General features: G+C 43.5%; 1 protein-coding gene across 1 annotated transcript in view; it reads left to right on the top strand.

Moving 5' to 3' along the window:
- Positions 1-22,877, top strand: part of LOC122795645 (leucyl and cystinyl aminopeptidase) — a 1,650,338-nt gene that overhangs the window by 242,256 nt on the left and 1,385,205 nt on the right. Inside the window, exon 2 of the mRNA XM_044063917.1 lies at positions 12,366-13,227. Coding sequence (XP_043919852.1) covers positions 12,366-13,227 — 862 coding nt within the window. The remainder of the gene's footprint in view (positions 1-12,365; positions 13,228-22,877) is intronic.

The raw sequence follows: 22,877 nt of genomic DNA, 5'->3' as shown, positions 1-22,877 counted from the left end.
GTCTCAGGCAGAGACTTTACTGTTACAGGATGTGCCTTCTCAGGAGGTAGGCCAGGCTGAGGGGCTTCTCAGGTAACTGTTCTTCCCTCTCTTCCCAAGGTAGTTAGAGCCTCTCCTTCTGTTGCCAAAACTTCTTTGAGAGGTAGGCCAAGTTCAGCTTCAGTGGGGCTTCTCCTAGCATTTCAGGTTCTGTGCCTAAGAAACATATGCTTAAAATGGCAGAAGATTTGATTACTATGATTAGAGGTTCTATGCCCCTCCTGATAAGAGGCCTAGGGTGGAACCAGAGTTTGATAGTTTTGAACAGTGTTCAGAGGCTTCTGAGTCTTCTGCGGAAGATTTGCAGGAGTATCCTCCTTATTCTGATTCTGATGTGGATGATTCCACTCCTACAGCTTCTCCTCCTGAGGATTTCTCATTTTCAGAGACTCTGCATTCCATGAGGGAGCACTTTAAATGGGAAGGCCAGGATTACTCTGATTCCAGGAAAAGGCTTAGGGAATTCTTGTTTTTGCCCCGGCATAGGCCCTTAGCTATACCTCCTGTGTTGAATGTGGTGGAAGATGTTTTTGCAGAGGCTTCCCTGAACCCTGATTCTTTGCCTCCTGCTCCTGTTAAACCTGATAGGTACTATAGGGTGCCTGAAGCTCATAAGTATCTTTTTAAGAGTCCTAGGGCAGACCCGGTAACTGTTTCTCAGGGACCTAAAGGTGTTAAGGCCTCTGTGGTTAAAAACCCTGTTCCCACTGATAAAGAGGCAAGGGCTTTGGATAGATGGGGAAAGAAAGTGTATACTTCTTCCACTTTAGCCATGAGGGCGTTGAATTGTCAGTTTCACATGCTTAAATATCAAAATTATCTCCTTTCACAACTGAAATCTAAGGTGGATGCTTTGGCGGAAGGTATTGAGTGTAAAGAGTTGCTGGATTTAGTTCATGTGTCTGAACAAGTGGGTAAGCATTCTTTGCAATGTGGTTTTGATGCTGTACAGGCCTCCTCGAGGGTGGCTGCCACTAGTTCTGTTCTTCGCAGGCATGCCTGGTTGAGGGATCAGAATTTAGCTGAGCATGTTAAGACAAGGATTTTGGATGCTCCTTTACAGTCTGATGTGTTGTTTGGTTCGCCTGTGGAAGCAGTTTTAAAGAAAATGGAGGACAAAGCTAAGTCTATGCAAACTGTTAAAGATTTTTGCAGGTGCAGCCACCGAAGTTTAGTAGAAATTGGCCTATTAAGGGATGGACATATCCTGCTTATGATTCCCAGTCTAGGGGTAGGTCTAGACGTGGTAAGGGCAGAGCTCAAGGTTCTTTTAGGCCTAGAACAGGGAGTTCACCTGCTCAGACTTCTGGTGAGGGCAGGGGTCAGTCCTTTCGTAAACAGACCCAATGACCTGCCTTTTCAGCTGCCAGTAGATTCTCGTCTGGCAGCTCCTTTAGGAGGAAGACTGTCTCTTTTCAAAGGAAATTGGGATTTAATTACTCAAGACAGATGGGTGTTGGATATCATTCACCACGGTTACAGGTTTTATTTCCATACATTGCCCCCTTTCAAAGGCATGCCAGATGTTCCTCCTCCACAAAGGAAAGAGGCTCACAAGCAAATTTCTCTGTTACTCCAAATAGGGGCCATTCAGCCAGTCCCTGTATCAGAAAGGGGCCTAGGATTTTATTCTCGCCTGTTCCTAGTACCAAAGAAGGGGAACACGTGGAGACCAATTTTGGATTTATCTATCCTCAACACTTATCTGGACATTCCCAAGTTCAAGATGTTGACGTTACAACAGCTTTTACCTCTGCTGGGCAAAGATCACTGGATGGTAACTTTAGATCTCAAGGAAGCTTACCTTCATGTGCCTATAAGACTAAGTTGCAGGAAGTATCTGCGTTTTCGAGCTGGAAATTCTCATTATCAGTTCTCTGCATTGCCCTTTGGCTTATCTACTGCCCAGAGTATTCACAAAGGTTCTGGCTCCAGTGATAGCTTACTTCAGGCTAAAAGGAATTCAAATCTATCCTTACTTGGACGACTGCCTGATTCTGGCTCAAGAAAAGGAAGACCTTCTACAGCATCTGGAATATGTTATAGCAGTGCTAAGATGCCTAGGGTATTCTGTGAACGAAATAAAGTCGTCTAGTACCCTCTCAAGACATGTGCTTTCTGGGTGTGAGACTGAATACAGCAGCCCAGATGGCCTTTTTAACCCCGGACAAACAAAAGAGTCTATCACTTTACTTCCATCAACTATCTCATCAGTCCGTGCTGACTGCAAGGACAGTCCTTCAAGCATTAGGGTTCATGGCATCTTGTATTCTGGTGCTTCCCAATGCCAAACTGCATATGAGGAAGCTACAATGGTATCTCAAAAATGTATGGACACAGCACTGCCAGGATTTGGACACTGTCATTCAAATAATACCTTGCCTTCAAAAAGAATTTTTGTGGTGGGCTCAGGAATGTCACCTAAACAAGGGACTCTCTGTGACCGGCCAGAGGCGAGTCAGATTTTAACGACAGATGCCTCGGACATTGCTTGGGGAGCTCATCTAAATGGAAAGTGGATACAAGACAAGTGGCCTGCCAGACTACAGCATCTACATATCAACATGAAGGAGATGTTAGCAGTCCAGTTTGCATTAATGGCTTTCAAGGAGTTACTTCTTCCAGGGCAGGTGTTGATTCTAACAGACAACACAACTGTCATGTGGTACATCAACAAGCAAGGGGGAACACATTCTTATCCTCTATGCAGGCAAGCAATGATTTTATGGGAGACTGCGCTAAGCTTGCAACTAACTCTTCAGGCAAGGTTTCTGCCGGGAGCACAGAACTCCTTAGCAGATGTGTTAAGCAGACAAATCATGGATCCCCACGAGTGGAAACTGGATCTTCATGTATTTCAGAAATTGACAGTGTCATGGGGAACTCCAGACATAGATCTGTTCGCTTCTCCACTAAACCACCAGCTGCCAAAGTTTTGCACAAAGGGGTTTCATCACACAGCTTGGAAAGTGGATGCTCTGTCTTTCAGTTGGAAAAACCTTCATGTGTATGCCTTTCCACCTCTGCCTCTTCTTCCAAAGGTGCTATTAAAAGTCAGACAAGACAAGCCAAGGATGATTTTGATAGCTCCAGATTGGCCTCGGCAACACTGGTACCCACTACTAAGGAGTCTGGTAAGGAAGCCTCCATGGCCTTTACCTTTGATTCCTCATCTGTTATCTCAGAAGGACGGTCATCTGCTCAATGTCAAGCTTCACTCTCTTCATCTAACAGCCTGGCATATTCTGTGTTGAAACACAGCAGGTCTCAACTTCCTCAACAAGTTTTAAATGTGATTATGGAAGCTAGAAGACCTAGTACAAGGAAAGTGTACGCAGAAAAATGGAAGAGATTTTTATTTTGGAGTACAGCAAAGAATTTGGAGATTTCTGAGCCTAATTTGAGTGTGGCTCTTCAATATCTTACTGTGTTATTGGACAAAGGTTTGTCCTTCTCTTCCATTAAGATTCATGCTGCAGCAATTTCAGCTCACTATGATTGTGACCCACCATTGTTTTCGCATCCTTTGTTCAGGCAGTTTCTTAGAGGGGCAAAGAATATAAGACCCCCACGTAGAGCTCCTACTCCTGCTTGGGATCTCAATTTTGTGTTGGAAAAACTTACTCTACAACCTTTTGAGCCTGCGGCTACTGCTGAATTGAAATACTTGTCATGGAAGACTGCTTTTCTGTTGGCTATTACTTCTGCAAGAAGGGTGTCTGAGTTGCAGGCCCTTATGGCAGTAGAGCCCTTTTTGATTTTCCATAAGGATAGGGTATCATTACGTACTAATCCTTCCTTTATGCCTAAGGTGGTTTCTAGTGTGGCTTTAAACCAAACTATTCATTTGCCTACTTTTTATGCAGACCCCAAAATAAAGGGGAAAAGATTTTGCACACTTTAGATGTACACAGGCAATTGCGTTATTATTTAAGCAGGACTAAGGATTTTAGGCAGTCTCAGCAGTTGTTTGTTTCTTTTGCTTTGAGTTCGCAGGGCAAGCCTGTGTCAAAACAAACTATTTCTAGGTGGATTGGGTTTTGCATTGCATTTTGTTATTCCCATCATGGCAAGGAGATTCCAGCTGGGATTAGGCCTCATTCCACTAGGGCTACTGCCACTTCAACAGCATTTCTAAGGGGGGTGGCAACTAAGGATATTTTGGAGGCAGCTACTTGGAGTTCAGTGCATACTTTCTCTAAGCATTATCACCTTCCTATCTACTCTAAGTCTAGGGCTGGTTTTGCCACAGCTGTTTTGCAAGGCATGTTGTCAGCTCCTACTTCTTTCTGATTTGCCAGCCTCCCTTACCTCTGCTTTGGGATTCTACCCAATAGTAAGGACTGCAGCAATGTGGAACGAAGAACATAGTACAGTTTTGTACCTACCATAAATGTAGATGTTCGAGGATCCACATTGCTGCAGTCCAATTTACCCTCCCTCCTTCCCCTCTGTGTTTAGGGGTGGTTGTGTAGGTGAGGTTATATGCTGATATTTTTGTATATATTTTTGTATATATTGTACATATTTTTGGTGCAGGTATTTTGGGCCTTGTCTTTTTAGGGTCTTCTGACATCTGGGGCAAGAAAAGACTGAGGATATGACGTCGGTCATGCGCATTAGTACCCTGACGTACTGACGTCAGTGTAATGCGCCCTGACCGACGTCAGCCATATACTCTGGTATTCGGGCCGACTGGACAGCGGACTACCCAATAGTAAGGACTGCAGCAATGTGGATCCTCGAACATCTACATTTATGGTAGGTACAAAACTGTACTTTTCTTTCTAAATGTGTTGTAAGTTACGTTATACAACGTATGAGTAGGCAAGTCACAAGTGGTAACAGTTTATTAGAGACTTTTCATGTAGACATTCTGAAGCTCTAGGCTTATGTATGCTAAGCTTAATGAATAAGCAGCAGATAGCCAGTGCATCACAAAGTGAGCTTTTTCTGAGAATTGGACCTCTGCTGGCAGTAGTAAGTCACCCTTCAATGAGTAACTGCATTTAGGTGCTCAATCATAAGGAAAGAAGCAGGTTAACGCTGGTTACATGTAAGAACTGATTGATCCCAGAATCATACTTAAGCCCCACCTTCCCGATTACGATATTTTATAATGGAATAGCTCATCTTAATCGTGAGTCATACTTAAGGCCCTGCCATCACAGTAGTCAATAGTGGGCCAGCTTATTTGTTTTACATCTTGTTTACCTTATCCAGTCCATCAGTCTCATTTTCCTCTACCTACCCCTTACTCCCTGTACTAGTCTTTTTGTTAGACATTTGCACATTGGACACTTTTCCCTGTTGACTCCCGATTCGTGTGCCACTTCAGTGACATCAGGAGTCTCTGGCTGATCACGTTTGCGGATTGCAGATTTGGGGCTGTCATCAACCCATGTCATCCAAGAGACCTTACCTGTAGAAATTTGTGGTGTCAGGATGATAGACTAAAGTTTAATGAAAAAAATGTAGAATTGACTGTTTGGAAAATAGAAACACCTCTGCACCTACCTCTCAACATTGATACTCACTGTCATTAGAGGCTTAGGCATGTTCATGGACATTTAACTCACCTTTGAGCACCACATATCAGATGTTCATCATGTTTCACTGTTGCAGTCATTACACTTGGGTTATCCTGCTGGCAGGTTACCCGCAGTCTGCCTGAATTCCAAAGTCCTGGTCCGGCGTCAGTTGCTGTCGCCTCTTCCCTGACGTCAGAGCGCCAGGGGTATAAAAGATGCAGCCGATGCCATTTTCTCCAGTCTTTCTTGCCACGCGGTGCCCGAAGCAAAAGCAGTTCGCAAGTGCAGGTCGGCCAACTCCTGAGATTTTCGAAATTGAATTTTAAATCCGAAGTTTTCTATAAAGCTAAGTACCCTGTTGGGGAAACTTTTTTCTTGCTCCAGACCGATGTCAGAAAAAGTTAATAATTGTATTTCTTGTGAGAAGCAAATACCTCATAAGGATTTTCATTCTTACTGTATTCCTTGCCTAGGCCCTGACCACGACGTTGCTAGTTGTCGGTTTTGTGGTAGATTTAACCAATGCACTATTAAGCGTCAGTACAATTTTGCTTTTCATTACTTTGGCCGAAGGTTTAACTATATAATGCCTTCAGAACAGCCGACGTCCGGAATACATAAAAAGTGCAAGGAGAAAGAAAAGGACAGGCATCCGAGGTCCAAAACCGACGACGAAGCCTCTTCTAGGCCAGTCGCCGGTTTGCCGGTGCTCAGTGAGCCGCTTTCGCAGCCCCTGACACCCGCTACCTCAGAGCCACAGGCCGCCTGCGACTCCCACGTGCAGACAACTAGGCCTCTGGATACTCAAGGTATTGGCCCTTCGAAAACTAATCCCTCAGATGGGTCCAGAGCCGCTGAGCAGGCATCGGCTTATGAGCGTGTTTTCAGACCTACACAGCTTTATATCAAGCCTACTTCATCATCCAAGACAAAGTCTAAAACAGTTTTAAAGACAAGGAAACAAGTACAGCATTCTCCAGGACAGACTTCTGTGCCTAAGAAACAGATGCTCAAAATGACCTAATTACTTTGATCAGGGGTTCCCATCCCCCTCCTGATAAGAGGCCTAGGCAAGATGCTGAATATGATTCCTCTGATCAGGTTTCCATTTCCTCTGACTCCTCTTCAGAACAGGGATACTCTATTCCTCCCTATGAGGATTCTGATGCTGAAGAATGTATTCCTTCAGCTTCTCCTCCTTAGGATTACTCATTTGGGGAAACCATGCATACCATGAGGGAGCATTTCCACTGGGAGAGCCAAGGTTATTCAGAGTCTAAGAAAAAGCTTAGAGATTTTCTTCTACTTCCTCAGCACAGACCTCTTGCAATTCCACCTGTTCTAGACATTGTAGATGATGTATTTACAGTCCCTGGCCTGTCTCCTGACACTTTACCTCCTGCACCTGTTAAGTGGACAGATACTACAAGGTTCCAGATTCTCATAAATTTCTATATAAAAACCCTGCTGCTGACCCAGAAACTATTTCTCAGGGTCCCAAAGGGGTCAAGGCTGCTACTGCTAAAAACCCTGTCCCCTCAGATAGAGATTCTAGGGCACTGGACAGATGGGGGGGGGGGGGGAGTCTACACTTCTGCTACCTTGGCTGTAAGGACTTTAAATTGTCAGTTTCGTATGCTCAAATATCAGCAGTACTTAATGTCTTTGTTAAAACAGAAAATGTTGACAAATTCTGAATGTTCTGAGAACAAAGAATTGCAGGATTTATTGCATGCAGCTGAACAAGTGGGAAAACTACTCTGTAATGTGGTTATGATTCACTGAAGGCCTCTTGCAGGGCCGCTGTAACAGGTTCTGTTATTAGAGGGCATGCTTGGTTAAAGGAACAGACTCTGCCTGATCATGTTAAAGCAAAATTATTGGATGCTCCATTACAGCATGATACTTTGGTGTTAAGGCAGAAGAGGTGTTGAAGAAAATGGAGGATAAAGCTAAATCTATGCAGACAGTGAAGGATTTCTTACAGGTACATCCACCCAGATTTATCAGGAACTGGCCTTCTAAGAACTGGTCCTTTCCCGTGACAGACAGGCCACAAAGAGGCTGATACAGATGCCCTAGAGGCAGGCAACAGCCCCAGGGCTCATACAGGCCCAAGCAATGGGGTGCTTCTACCTCCAAAAGCGGAGAAGACAAATCACAGCCATATAGGAAACAGTCCCAATGACTTCCCTCTGCCAATGCCAAGCATCTCTCTCTTGGCAGAACCCTTAGGGGGAAAGCTAGCACTTTTTCACAAAAGTGGCACACGATCACACAGGACAAATGGGTCCTAAACATAGTCTCTCAGGGCTACAGGTTCCACTTTCACACCGTTCCAAAGGCAAAAGGTATGCCAGACCTGCCGCACAATCAATGGGCAGAGGCACAAAAACAAGTAACATCTCTTATGGACATGAGGGCCATTCAGCCAGTGCCACAACAGGAGCAGGGACAAGGATTTTACTCAAGATTTTTCTTAGTACCAAGAAAGGACAAAGCATGGAGACCAATTCTGGACCTATCTATTCTAAATAGTTTTCTGGACGTACCAAAATTCAAAATGTTGACTCTGCAACAGCTTCTGCCCATGCTAGGAAAGAAGGCTTGGCTTGTAACTTTGGACCTCAGAGGCATACCTGCATGTCCCAATCAGACAATCTTGCAGAAGATACCTCAGATTCATAGCTGGCTCAATGCACTACCAGTTCTCTGCACTGCCCTTTGGCTTATCTACTGAGCCCCCAGTCTTCACAAAATGCCTGGCACCAGTAATTGCATTTTGCAGACAGAGCAATTCAAATATATCCCTACTGTGATGACTGCTTTATTCAAGCAGAGACCAAAGACATTCTACTAAAGCATCTGGCGTTTGTAAAAAGATTACTAATTTGCTTAGGTTGCACAGTAAACGAAAAGAAATAAAAACTAGTACCCTCTCAAGAGATAATATTCCTGGGTGCAAGCTTAAGTACAACTGCCCAGATGACTTATCTCACGCCAGACAAACAAAGGCAACTGACTTCTTACTTCGAAAGCATGGCAACAAAGACCCAGTTATGTGCAAGAAAAATTCTGCAGGCTCTGGGCTACATGGCCTCCTGCATTCTGCTAATTCCATATGCAAGACTGCATATAAGGAAACTACAATGGTATCTAAAAAGTGTTTGGACTCAACATAGCCACAGCCTGGAATCATTAATTTCAATCATTCCCTGCCTGCAACAGGAGTTTCGATGGTGGGCACAGGCCTGTCACCACAACAAGGGACAGCCATTCACTTTACCCTCAGCCAGGCAAACACTAACAACAGATGCGTCAGATTATGCCTGGGGGGCCCACATGGCAGGAAAATGTATTCAGGGCACATGGCCCCCAAGCCAAAGGCATCTTCACATCAATCAAAAAGAGATGCTAGCTGTACAAAATGCCCTGACAGCTTTCTAGGATCTACTTCATCCAGGACAGCTGCTGATAAAGATGGACAATACCACAGTTATGTGGTACATAAACAAGCAGGGGGGCAGACAATTCTACCCTCTCTGTAGACGAGCCATGATTTTGTTTAACACAGCATTGACCTACCAAGTACACCTGCAAGCACAATTCCTGCCAGGAAAAACAAATGCTCTGGCAGACTAGCTAAGCAGAAAACTCATGGATCCTCACGAGTGGAAACTAGATCCACAAATCTTCAGCATGATAACAAGGAAATGGGGATGCCCAGATATAGATCTTTTTGCCTCCCCTCACAGCTGCCAACTTCAGAGATTCTGCACAAGGACTTATCACAAACAAGCATGGAAAGTGGATGCCTTGTCATTCAGCTGGAACAACCTTACAGTATATGCCTTTCCTCCACTGCCTCTCCTCCCAAAGGTACTCCTAAAGGTCAGACAAGAGAAGCCACAAATGATACTAATTGCCCCAGATTGGCCACGCCAACACTGGTACCCAATCCTAAGGAGCTTGTCTCAAGGCCCAGCCTGGACATTGCCTCAAATTCCTCATTTGCTGACCCAACAAAACAATCCGATCCTGCACAGCCAACTCAGAACCCTAAATCTAGCTGCATGGCGGATAGTGTAACCATTCAGAATACACACCTCTCTCTAAAGCGGTTATGGATGTTATTGTGGAGGCCAGGAGGCCCAGCACCAAGAAATCATATGCAGAAAAATGGAAGAGATTCTGTGCTTGGAACCAAGCACAAGAAATTGGCATGCTTGTACCAGATATTCCTCAGATTTTACAATATCTGACTGAGATGCTGGACAAAGGCCTGTCCTTCTCATCAATTAAGATCCATGCCTCTGCCATTTCAGCTCATTACAATACAGAACCACCAATTTTTTCACATCTATTGCTTAGGCAGTTCCTCAGAGGGGCCAAAAACATAAGACCTCCAAAGAGAGCACCAGTACCTGCATGGGACCTCAATTTTGTCTTGGAAAAACTCACACTCCCTCCTTTTGAGCCAGCCAATACAGCTGAGATAAAATTCTTATCATGGAAAACAGCTCTGCTCCTAGCAATAACTTCAGCAAGAGAGTCTCAGAGTTACAGGCATTAATGGCTGTGGAACCTTTTATTATCTTCCATCCAGACAGGGTTTCTCTAAGGACAAACCCAGCATTTATGCCTAAGGTAGTGTCCAGTGTGGCTCTTAACCAAACCATTCATTTACCTACTTTTTATCCAAACCCACAGAATAAAGGGGAGAGACTTCTGCATTCTGTGGACATATACAGACAGCTACGCTTCTACTTGGACAAAACTAAGTTTTCAGAAAGACTGAGCAGCTTTTAGTGGCATATGCTGCAGGATCACAAGGAAAGGCCATCTCAAAGCAGACCATTTCAAAATGGATAGGACACTTGCATTCATTTCTGCTATTCACAACATGGCAAATCAGTGGCAGCAGCCTTCCTCAGAGGAGTACCAACCAAGGATATTTTGGAGGCTGCAACTTGGACTACAGTGCACGCTTTTACCAAGCACTACCACTTACCTCTTTACTCTCAATCCAGAGCAGGCTTTGCCACTGCAGTTCTGCAGGGCCTTATAGCCACTCCTAATGCTATTTAGACCCAGCCACCCTACCTCAGCTTTAGGATTCAACCCAAGTGTAATGATTGCAACAGTGAAACACGATGAACATAGTACAGTTGTGTACCTACCATAAATGTAGATGTTCGAGTGTATTCACTGTTGCAGTCCATGTTACCCATCCACCATACCCCCTTCTTTGCTGGGACTTCTCTGTACTTCTCTATCCTATACAACCTATGTGGTGTATTTGCTTGTAGATGAAGGTATTGTGTATGTTAGTGCATACTTTTATTAGTAATGTTTTTATAGCCTACCCTTTTGGGGGGCACCTGACATCTGGGGCAAGAAAAACTGAAGAAAATGGGGTCGGCTGCATCTTTTATACCCCTGGCGCTCTGACGTCAGGGAAGAGGCAACAGCAACCGACGCCGGACCAGGACTTTGGAATTCAGGCCAACTGCGGGTAGCCTGCCAGCAGGATAACCCAAGTGTAATGACTGCAACATTGAATACATTCGAGCATCTACATTTATGGTAGGTACACAACTGTACTTTCTTCTTAAGACTACTGCCACTTAACCCATCTAATTACTAATCAAGATATTCCCTTCAGGTCCAAGGAAGCTATCCTGTAATAATCGTACCCTGTCAGGCCTATTTTGGAATATATTTCGGCATGTACCTAACTGGGCATATGGTCTGACTAGAAAAAAAAAACAAGGTTTCCTTAGTAAAAAAAATAAATCTCTGGTATGAGCTTAATAAAGCTATACTGTGTGTGTGACTAAAAGCTGTATCTCAATAGTCTGTATCTTATAGACTGCTATGTGGCAGTCTCTGCCTACCTCAAAAGGCTGCTAAATAACCCTGTCCTACCTGACCTCCAGCATGTTTATAATGCTAGAAACACCAAAATACACACACTAGCAATTTAAATCTATGTTGTAATAAAACCAGGACCTGTTGGTGGGATAGATACCTCTCCCAGAGGATACTTTACCTTTGGAATAACTCCCATTTCACACCAAAGTAACTTACTTTCTTTAAATCTAATTTAAGCAAATTGATGGGCAGCCACAAGTTCACACAGGGTGTGGCACCTCAGTCCTTTATAGTTAGGAGAAGGTAGGTAAACTGCATTGAGTAGGCTCCTAACGGTCTGCTGATCAATTGCCCACTAAACCTTGTGACCTACCCTAATCCCAACAGATTTCATTCCATAATGTTTCGTAGGGACTCTTGTTTCTACTTTCACACCTCTGTTAAGTCTGCATTTTTTTTTTTTTTTTAAATTTTTTTTTATTTATTTTTTTTTTTATTTATTTATTTTTTTTTGCAGGATGAGTCTCACTAGTACCATTAATAGGAGCTGTTGAGCTTGGGATGCATGAACTTAGCTGTAGTGCCTCATTTGTTGCATGCGTCATTATGGGTGCATGAATTTCCTCAGGTATGTGATTTTTTTCAGAAGGAAATTTCCAGATTCTGACTGGTGAAGATGTTCCAAATTTTGGACCCATCAAGAAATGTCCCTTATTGGTTAAATTATACAGCAAAATCATATCCCATCACTTTTTCATCTAAGTACTCAGGCACCCAGTGGAATAATAGGGCTTTAAAGGTGTAGTCATCATGTTTGTAGTTTACTGCTGGGCAGCCATATATGTCAGATGAAGTAGCATGACACATCTGAGTCTTTACAGGTGATATTGTTCATATGACTGAGTTTTTTTTCTCTTCCAGATCGAGCACAGTTACCTAGAAATATGATTGAAAACAGCATGTTTGAAGAGGAACCTGATGTTCTGGATTTGGCCAAGGACCCTCAAATGCACCCACTTGAGCCAGAGGAGGTAGAGTATGAGCCTCGCAGTTCTCGGCTTCTTGTACGTGGACTTGGTGAGCAAGACTTGGAAGAAGAGGAGGAGGATTATGAGTCCTCAGCCCGGCTGCTAGGAATGAGCTTTATGAACAGAAGTTCAAACTCTCAGAATAGGTCTGCAGGCTATAGACAGCAGGGATCAGATGGGACCTGTCATCTCCCCTGCTCTGCCCGAACTTGCATCGTCTGTATGTTTATAGTGGTCCTCATCGCATCAGTAGCAATGCTAATTTACTTTTTGCCAAAGTGCACCTTCACCAAGGAAGGCTGCAATCCCTCAAACAATCAGACAAAAGATATCTATCCTTTAGCCACTAATGGCAAGATATTCCCATGGGCTATGATGAGACTACCGGACACTGTGCTGCCAGAGCATTATGAACTACTACTCCACCCTGATCTTATCAACAGGAATGTCTCAGGATTTGAAACAGTAACTGTGTTAATCAAGGAAGAAACTAAGAAAATCATCATGCACAGCTCGGGTCTTCACATTATTAGCGCAAGCTTCAAGGCATTGAAAGCCAAAGGAGGTGCAGATGAGCCTGTTCCAAATCTGGAGGTTTTAGAGTATCCTAAAAACCAGCAGATTGCTCTTATTCCAGCACAGTCTCTTGAAAAAGGGATTCACTATCACTTGGAGTTGAAGTTCACTGCCAACCTCTCATCCACTATTTATGGATTCTACAACAGTTCTTACAAGCTTGAAAATGAGACTGTTAGGTGAGTCTTTCTTTGCAAAGAATGAAAGCGATGATTGTATTTACTTTAGTCTTTGTTTGGACTTCTGTTCAAGGAATGATTTTAAAATGTCTAGTATTATGCAGTGGAACAGTTTTGAAACCTTAGATTAAGCGCTTCTTACTTTATGTGATAAAATTGAATTTGTAAAAAGTGACACTGGGTATCACTAGCATACCAGTTTTGAAAATGTGGCTGCTTGTCTTGATCTTTACATGTGGGTTGTAAGGAAACACATTCTCAGTAAGTTGTGATTGAGCAGTGTCTAGGAGAAGCATTTTTTTTTCCAGAATCTTTATGTTCAGATGTATTGCACTAGTGTCTAAACTCCCACAGTTTCCTTTTATACTGACAGTGTTACAGTCATTACCATAGCTAGATCATATGGCACCCTGACATTTCCCCAGAGTGATACCTCTCAACCAGAAGTAGAGGACACTTACAAAAAAATGTTCTGTTGAGAGTTGTGGAGGGGGCGCACTTTTGACGCTCTAATATCTTTGTATCTGTGTGGATTCATACATGAATGTGCACAGCATTTCTGCTCCAGTGGCACCTGCCAGTCACTCCCTGTAACACCCTGGAACACTTTGTGCCTGGTGAAGCTTCCCCGTTTCCTCCACTCTAGTTTTGGCTTTGATTGCAGCCTAAGGTTGCCACTGTTTAGCTTCTTGGCTGGCGAACTTCCTCATTCAAGGAATGCATTATTAGTCATGTTTAACACTTGATTTCAGTTTTAGACAATGGTGTGGAGTCTTGTCAAGTCACTGGGCCCATTGTCTGGTGTCATCCAATATAGCTTTAATTTTCCCCAAAATTATCTTTTATAAGCAGATGTATGTACTGATATCTGGAGTGAAAGCAGAGATCCTATGCTTTGCATTGCTGGTCAGTGCCCTTCTGGATGATGTATTAACACTGCCTTCTTCCTCACCAAGAAGAAATATCACCGTGTTGTTGCTTACCACTTGTGTGTGGACTGCTTGATGACTTGAGTCTGTTTGTGAGTCTAGGTGAATAACATCACAGACAGTAGAATTCAGTGTACAAAAAGCTGACCGTACCATACTATACTGTTAATTTCCAACTTAGATGTACTGGTTTCCTAAGTGCACATAATGCATTCATTCTTTTAGCAGACGAAGAAAAGTTTGTAGGCTGTTCCCTTGGCTTTTAAGTTTAAATTTCATACTACAAGAAATTTGAAAGCTTTGTGTACAGATGAAACACTGAAGATGCCTTAACCAGATACCAAATTGCATTAAATCAAACATTAGTTTATCTATTTAAAAGCCATCTGGATACTTACGGGAATAACTGTTTTGGTATATTGGCATTATTGCCCTTGCCTGAAATATTTGTATGTATGCATGGACATTTAGAATATTGCTGGTTATTTACTGACTGTGGTACCGCCAAGGAAATAGAAATGTGCAGATCTTAGAGGCACCTTATGTATTTCCTGTATGTGAACTGCATGACTACATAGCTAATATAATTTATTAACACTGGCCTTTTATCATGTGAAACACAGACTATATTGTGTGTGTGTATATATATATATATATATATATATATATATATATATATATATGGTACACATCTTATTTTTAATTACAATCCTTTATTGGTGTTATGCACAAATACATTTCTAAAGCTATACCAGCATTAGATTTAATACTGTGGTGGTATGTTTTACTAGAAGGGATTAAAGGAATGAAGGTAATAGAAGGGATTAAGGGAATGGAAGCAATTTGACAGTGAGATAAAGAAAATATAACTATTTAGTTCAGTACAGTCCTCATATATTTAGACAAATCGGATGTTATGTCTGATTCAATATATATGCAAAAACATGTTTGCTCAGTTGCAGTTACATTTTCAGTTGCAGCAGATTTTGCTTTCTCGTTTATTACATGCTGATTAGTTGTTGTTGTGTCTTTCGGCTTTTTCCGGTTAGGGGTCGCCACAGCGGAACTTCGGTCCGCTAATGATTGGCAGTAGATTTGTACGTGCCGAGTTGCCGGCCCTGACGCACAACCTTCATTGAAGGTACGCCCATTCACGCATGTCTCCACACAGAAGACGCTAATTACATGCTGATTAGTACCACCAGTAAAATCCGTATGTCAGTAATACACGTAGAATACAAACAAAACTGAAAACAAGAAGTGTATTAACTGGAAATCCAGTTTCCACCCACATCCCAGTTAAGACTTGTGCTGCATTGGCGAGTCTACAAAATGCCCATTTGTGTGTGTGTTTGTGTATGTGTGGTGGCTTTCCTGGGTTTATTTCTCTTGCCTTATGCCAGGATAGATTCCAGTGCTGTCATAATCCTGAGTTGAATTAAGTAGTCAAACAAAGAATAAATGAGAAGTTCTACTGAAGTTTCAGTTCAGGGTAGTTTGTTAAGTAAGCTACTTCTGCTTGCGGCAAGTCAAGGCTAAGGCAGTGATGTTTTTCTTTTCTCTCATTTTTGCTTTTGAAGCACTTGTATCATGTTCATACCATGGTGGCAGAAACAGAATGGCTGGGCTTCCTCAGAAGTAAGTGCAGCCTTAGCCCTCTCCGTAACAGTTTTTCTCATAAGACTTTTGGAAATGAGCCCTTGTGCATGAGCAGGACAATCACATCTCATTTGCTCAATTCTTTATTGCAATAATTAGTCTTGCCACTCTACTCCAATAGCATTCGTTAGTTTTGTACTTTATTGTGTTTGTATGTGACTACTTCTGTCCCTCATCTGAACCTGTCCTTCTTTGGAAGTAAGTGAGAGAAGTTTGGGTATAAAGTGCATGTTTTGCTTTGTAAGCCACCCAAAAAACTTGAATGCTGTCCTATCTTCCATGCATTTGTTCCAGACACACAGAAGGACTTCTAGAAATCACTTCAGATCTTTTTGATTTAGAGGGGAAAAAAGAGCCCAGCATCAAAAAGTACATTACAGTGAAACGGATGAAGAAGTGGGTCATTTATCTGGATTGAATCCTTCGACTCTAGCCAGCAGAGATGTGCCTTGAAATATTTCAAACACATTATTGCCTTCCTCAGAAGCAACTTTTCCGCAGACTGCTTCAGGGAAAGGATGTTTTCCTAGTTGCCCAGGTGGTGATTGTTGTGTTGGTAGCCTTAGACTTCCTGAGACAGCATTGATTTGACGAGAGCCTACATGGTGGCTTGTATTCTGCACATCCTCCAGTTTGCTTCTAAAACATGGTCAGATGCCACTCATTGAGAACCATTAGAATTTCTTGTCTCCCCTGTTCCATGCTATTTCCGAACTCCATGCTGCTGCTTTGTAGTTTCATCCTCTCTTTTTATGGGAAAAGTCTTGAACTTTTTAGTGTCTGACCCACCCACTTGCGATTTATGGGAGGATTATTTATAGTAGTGAAATACTGAAGCTTTGTTTGAGATCTTCCAACTGTTCTGCCTGCTAGCTCTGTATACCAGTCCCTTGTGCACTGTTTAGACAATACATAACCACTACTTCCTCCTTAAGAAGCTATCGCTTACTTTCAGGAGCTGTATGGAATGATGTTTCTCCCTATTCAGTTTCATCTTTTTTTACTTGGGTGTAGTTAAAGGAAATTTGTCATCTTTCTTTGCAGATGTTCTTCGTGTTTCACTGTTGCAGTCATCACATTTGGGTTATCCTTCCCAGGGTAGCCCTCAGTCGGGCCGAATACCAGAGGCTAAGTATTTCTGCATCAGTTGCCGTTGCTCCACTGACTGACATCAGGTTGTCACTGGTATAAAATAAGGCAGCCGATGCCATTACATCAGCCTGAAGCAGAAGCAGTTTGCACGAGTGCCGGTCGGTCGCTACCTAAGTTTTCATTTCCGAACTTAAGTTGAAGTCTTCTAAAGTTAAGTACCACATTGGGGATCTTTTTTTCTTGCTCTAACCGATGTCAGAAAAAGTTAACAATTGTCTCGCCTGTGGAAAGCAAATACCACACAGAGACTTTCATTCTTACTGCGTCACTTGTTTAGGCCCAGACCACAACGTCCCCCGCTGTTTGCTTTTGTGCTTTGTTCAACGCCAGAACTGTACGTAGTCAGGCCCTTATTGTAGCTAGATATTTTTGCTCTCAGACCTTGAATTCTAATATTGCTTCAGTAAGCCATCCGACAGCAGATCTTCCGAAAAAACATAAGGATAAAGACAGAGGCAGACCGCACAGGTCCAAAACTACAGACGACACTTCTGTTAAGCTAGTCGTCAGTTCTCTGGTCCTCATTGAGGTGCTTTCTGTGGATTCGAGGCTACTACCGAGACCCTTTCAGAGTCTGGTATATGGCGCAAGACTCTTTATCGACTGAGGATCCTAAGGATGTCTCTACCTTGGATGGGTCAGGAGCCTCTGAGCAGGCACCGGCCTCCGAGGAAGTATTTCACAGTACCAATTCTCAACTCGGACTGATGACTTCTTTCTCATCTACCGTTCTTTCGAAAAATACTGAGTTTTTAAGGCCCAGGGTACGAACCACACCTAAGAAACCAACGATCCAGTCTCAGGCACCTACTTCCTTGCCTCAGTCTCAAATGCTTAAAATGGTGGAAGACCTTATAATGCTTATCAGGGTAAGCCAGGCTACCCCTTCCAAAAGAAAAAGAGATTTGTCCTCAGTAGTTTTATCTGAACAGGAGTCCGATGACACTGATACATCTGAATATGAAGACATGCAACCTCTCTCTGCATATGTGGATTCTGATGCAGAGGAATCCATTCCTTCAACCTCTCCACCTTAGGACTTTTCCTTTGGGGAAACCCTACATACTTTAAAGGAGCGTTTCCAATGGGAATGTCAGGACTACCCTTAGTCTAACAAGAGACTCTGGGATTTCTTAGATCTTCCACAGCACAGACCTCTGGCCATTCCTCCTGTCCTGGATGTCATGGGTGATGTTTTTATGGAATCCAGTTTGACTCCTGACACCCTCCCTCCTGCTCCCAGGAAACCTGACAGGTACTGTAGAGTCCCTGACTCTCACAAGTTTATTTTCAAAAATCCTACTGCTGACCCCAAGGTTATTTCTCAAGGGCCTAAAGGAATTAAAGCAACTTCTGTTAAGAATCCCACCCCCTCAGACAGGGATACCTGAGCATTAGACAGATGGGGTAAAAAAGTATACACTTCCGCTACTCTTCCTGTTAGAGCACTAAATTGTCAGTTCCATATGTTAAAATATCAGCAACATACCATGTAACTCCTCAAACAAAGACCATCATCTTTTCCTGCTTGTGCAGAAAATAGAGTTACAAGAATTAATGCATTCTGCAAGTCAAGTAACTAAGCACACCTTACAATGTGGTTTTGACACCCTAGAAGCATCTTGCAGGGCAGCAGTCACTGGTTCTGTCCTTAAAAGGCATGCTTGGCTTAAGGAGCAGCCCTTGCCAGACCATGTCATATCCAAATTATTGGACGCACCCTTGCATAAAGACAACTTATTTGGCACCAAGGCAGAGGAGGTCTTATAAAAGAAAGAAGAAAAAGCTAAATCCATGCAGACAGTTAAGGACTTCTTTCAGGTCCAGCCACCCAGGTTCAGTAGGCATTGCCCTTCCAAGCACTGGTCCTTTCTTGCCCCCTCCAGGTCAGCTCATCCCAGAGCCCGGGGAAACAGGCCCCCCAGACAATAGCCCCAGGGAATGCAGAGATCTAAGCAATGGGGTTCCTCCTTTTCAAAACCAGGGAGTGCACCCCCTCATGGTAAGAACTCACAATGACTTTCCACTTCCACCCCCTCCCTCTGTCCACCTGCTCTTGCCCCCCCCCCCCCCCCCAAGGAGGAAAACTCTCCTTTCATGCAAGCACCTGGGCCACCATTACCAACGACTGCTGGGTCCTCAACATAGTATCCTGGGGATACAGATTTTATTTCCACACTCTACCAACCCCAAAATGGGTTCCCAGATCTTCCCCCAAGTCAGTGGGCAGAGGCCGAAATGCAAGTCCTTTCTTGCTCTCTATGAGGGCAATAGAGCACGTTCCTGCAGAACAGATAGGCCAAGGTTTCTACTCCAGACTCTTCATGGTACCCAGAAAAGAGGGCACCTGGTGCCCAGTCCTTGATGTATCCATTCTAAACACCTTTCTGGTGATGCCAAAATTCAAAATGCTCACCCTCCAGCAACGTCTACCTATGCTGTCCAAGGATGCTTGGTTATATTCTCAATTAAAAAAGAAAAATCTTTCCATTTTCCCTTTACTATCTTCACATGTACCGCTGTGGCACATTTTGGGTGCTTACTGGGTGTTCCCACTAAATAATATATACTGTTGCCCTAACTTTAGTCATAGAGCTAGGTTTCTATTTCTGTTACATTAAGTATAAAATCCCCCATGGGATAAATCTGTTATGTTTGTCTCTTGCTTCAGAGATACTTCACAGATGTTCATTGTGTTACCCTGCTGCAGTCATCACACTTGGGTTATTCTGTCGTCAGGCGGACCCGCAGTCAGCCTGAATTCCAAAGTCTTGGTCCGGCATCGGTTGCTGTTGCTTCTTCCCTGATGTCAATGTACCAGGGGTATATAGGAGGCATCCAATGCCATTTTCTTCAGTCTTTCTTTCCGCGCGGTGCCCGAAGCAGAAGCAGTTCCTAAGTGCCGGTCGGCCAACTCCTGAGATTTTCGAAGTCGAATTTCAGATCCGAAGTCTTCAATAAAGCTAAGTACCCCGTTGGGGAAATTTTTCTTGCCTCAGACCGATGTCAGAAAAAGTTAACAATTGTATTTCTTGTGGGAAGCAAATACCTCATAAGGATTTTCATTCTTATTGTATACCTTGCCTAGGCCCAGACCACAACGTCACTGGTTGTTGTTTTTGTGCTAGGTTCAATAAGCGAACTATAAAACGACGCTTTGATTTCGCACAACACTACTTCAATAGAAAATTTAATTATACTATGCCGTCGGAGCAACCGACTACTGGCGTGCACAAAAAATGCAAAGATAAGGACAGGCAGACTAGATCCAAGCCAGACTCCGAGGCCTCAGCTGTGCTGGTCGCTGGTTCATCGGTTTTCAGTGAGGCACCTATGCAGCCCCTGGCTACCGCAGAATTGGAACCCCAGACCGCTTCGGATTCTCTGGCAGAGAGTTCTAGGCCGACACAGACATTTTCTTTAGGCCCTACAGACGACATTGCAGAAAGAGAAGCCGGTGCTGCAGAAACACCTTCGGTTTCTGAAGGTGTCTTCAGACCGACGACGCTCACCATAAAACTGTATCCTAAGCTTAAGACTCCTCTTAAACCAAAAAAGACTGCTGTTCAGTCTCCAGTTCAAGGCCCCATGCCTAAGAAACAGATGCTTAAAATGGCTGAAGATTTGATCTCTTTAATCAGGGGTTCCCAACCTCCACCCGACAAAAGGCCTAGACAAGAGGAAGATTATGCCTCCTCTGATCAAGTGTCCATTTCCTCAGGCTCCTCTGAGGAGCAAGATTACTCCTTTCCCCCTTATGAAGATTCTGATGCTGAGGATTCCATTCCCTCAGCCTCTCCCCCTGAAGACTATTCCTTTGGGGAAACCTTGCATACCATGAGGGAACATTTCCACTGGGAAGTTCAGGACTACTCTGACTCAAAGAAAAGGCTCAGAGAGTTTCCTTTACTCCCCAGCACAGACCACTTGCCATCCCTCCAGTTTTAGACATTGTGGATGATGTTTACTTAGAATCTAATCTAAATCCAAATTCTCTGCCTCCTGCTCCAGCCAAACCAGATAGATATTATAGAGTGCCTGACTCCCACAAATTCCTTTACAAAAGCTCTGCTGCTGACCCAGAGACTATCTCCCAGGGTCCCAAAGGGGCTAAGGCTTCTCTGGCTAAAAATCCGGTACCGTCTGAAAGGGACTCCAGAGCACTAGACAGGTGGGGAAAGAAGGTTTACACCTCAGCCACTCTAGCTATGAGAGCACTAAATTGTCAATTTCACATTGCTTAAATACCAGCAATTCCTAATGTCTCAAATAAAACAAAAGATGAGCACACACCCTCAGCAGTCTGAATTGAAGGAAATGCAGGATCTGTTGCATGCAGCTGAACAGGTGGGCAAACATACTTTGCAATGTGAATTTGATTCCTTGGAAGCTTCCTGTAGAGCAGCTGTTACTGGGTCTGTTATACATAGGCATGCTTGGTTAAAGGAACAAACTCTGCCTGATAGGATGTCCTATTTGGAGTTAAAGCAGAAGTCTTAAAGAAAATGGAGGATAAGGCAAAATCTATGCAGACGGTCAAAGATTTCTTACAGGTTCAGCCCGCACGCTTCAGCAGAAATTGGCCAACAAAAAGTTGGTCCTTTCCAGCTACTGACAGACCACAGAGGGGTAAATACAGACACCCAAGAGGCAGAGGACAAGCACAAACCCATTACAAACCTCGACAGTGGGGCACTGCAACACAGAAGGGAGGAGAAGACAGGTCCCAAACTACTAGAAGGCAAACACAATGACTTAAACCTCAAAGTGCCAAGCAAAACTCTCTTGGCAGCTCCCTTGGGAGGAAAATTAGCACTTTTTACAGACAACTGGCACATCGTCACAAAGGACAAATGGGTCCTAGACATTATTTCACAAGGATACAGATTCCATTTCCACACCTTGCCAACGATGAGGAATGCCAAACCTGCCACAAAATCAATGGGCAGAGGCACAAAAACAAATTACAGCTCTCATGGACATGAGAGCTATTCAGTTGGTACCTACACGGGAGCAAGGCCAAGGATTTTACTCAAGGCTCTTTCTAGCCCCCAGAAAGGACAATGCTTGGAGACCCATTCTGGACCTTTCAGTTCTAAACACCTTCTTACAAGTACCCAAATTCAAGATGCTAACACTACAGCAGCTTCTTCCCATGTTGGGCAAGAAAGCATGGCTGGTAATGTTGGACCTCGAGGAGGCATACCTGCATGTCCCTATCAGACAAAATTGCAGAAGATACCTCCATTTCATTGCAGGTTCAACCCATTACCAATTCTCTGCACTGCCCTTTGGCTTGTCCACTGTGCCCAGGGTCTTCACAAAATGCCTGGCACCAGTAATTGCATACTGAAGACAAAGAGGAATTCAAATATACCCATACCTGGACGACTGCCTCATCCAAGCAGAAAGCAAGGACATCCTCTTACAACATCTGGCTTTTGTAAAACACCTTCTAAGTTGCCTAGGGTACACAGTAAATGAAAAGAAATCAAAACTAGTACCCTCACAAAATATGACATTCCTGGGTGCCAGCTTGAATACAATGGCCCAGATGGCTTATCTAACGCCAGACAAACAACTACAACTGACTCAATACTTCAAAACAATGGCAACAAAGACCCAACTCCCTGCAAGAAAAAATTCTGCAGGCCTTGGGCTTCATGGCATCTTGCATATTACTAATACCATTTGCAAAACTGCATATGAGGAAATTACAGTGGTACCTAAAATGCGTATGGACTCAACACAGCCATAGCTTGGACACAATGATATCTCTCATTCCCTGCCTTCAACAAGAGTTTCTATGGTGGTCATAGGCATGTCACCTCAATAAGGGTCAGCCTTTCACTTTGCCCTCAGCCAGGCAAACTATGACAACAGATGCATCGGACTATGCCTGGGGAGCAC

The sequence above is a fragment of the Protopterus annectens genome, chromosome 2.part2 (assembly GCF_019279795.1).
Source record: "Protopterus annectens isolate FY-2018-M chromosome 2.part2, PAN1.0, whole genome shotgun sequence".
Taxonomy (NCBI): Eukaryota; Metazoa; Chordata; order Ceratodontiformes; family Protopteridae; genus Protopterus; species Protopterus annectens.
Note: the sequence above shows the minus strand (reverse complement) of the source record. Positions and strands in the feature narration are given on the sequence as shown.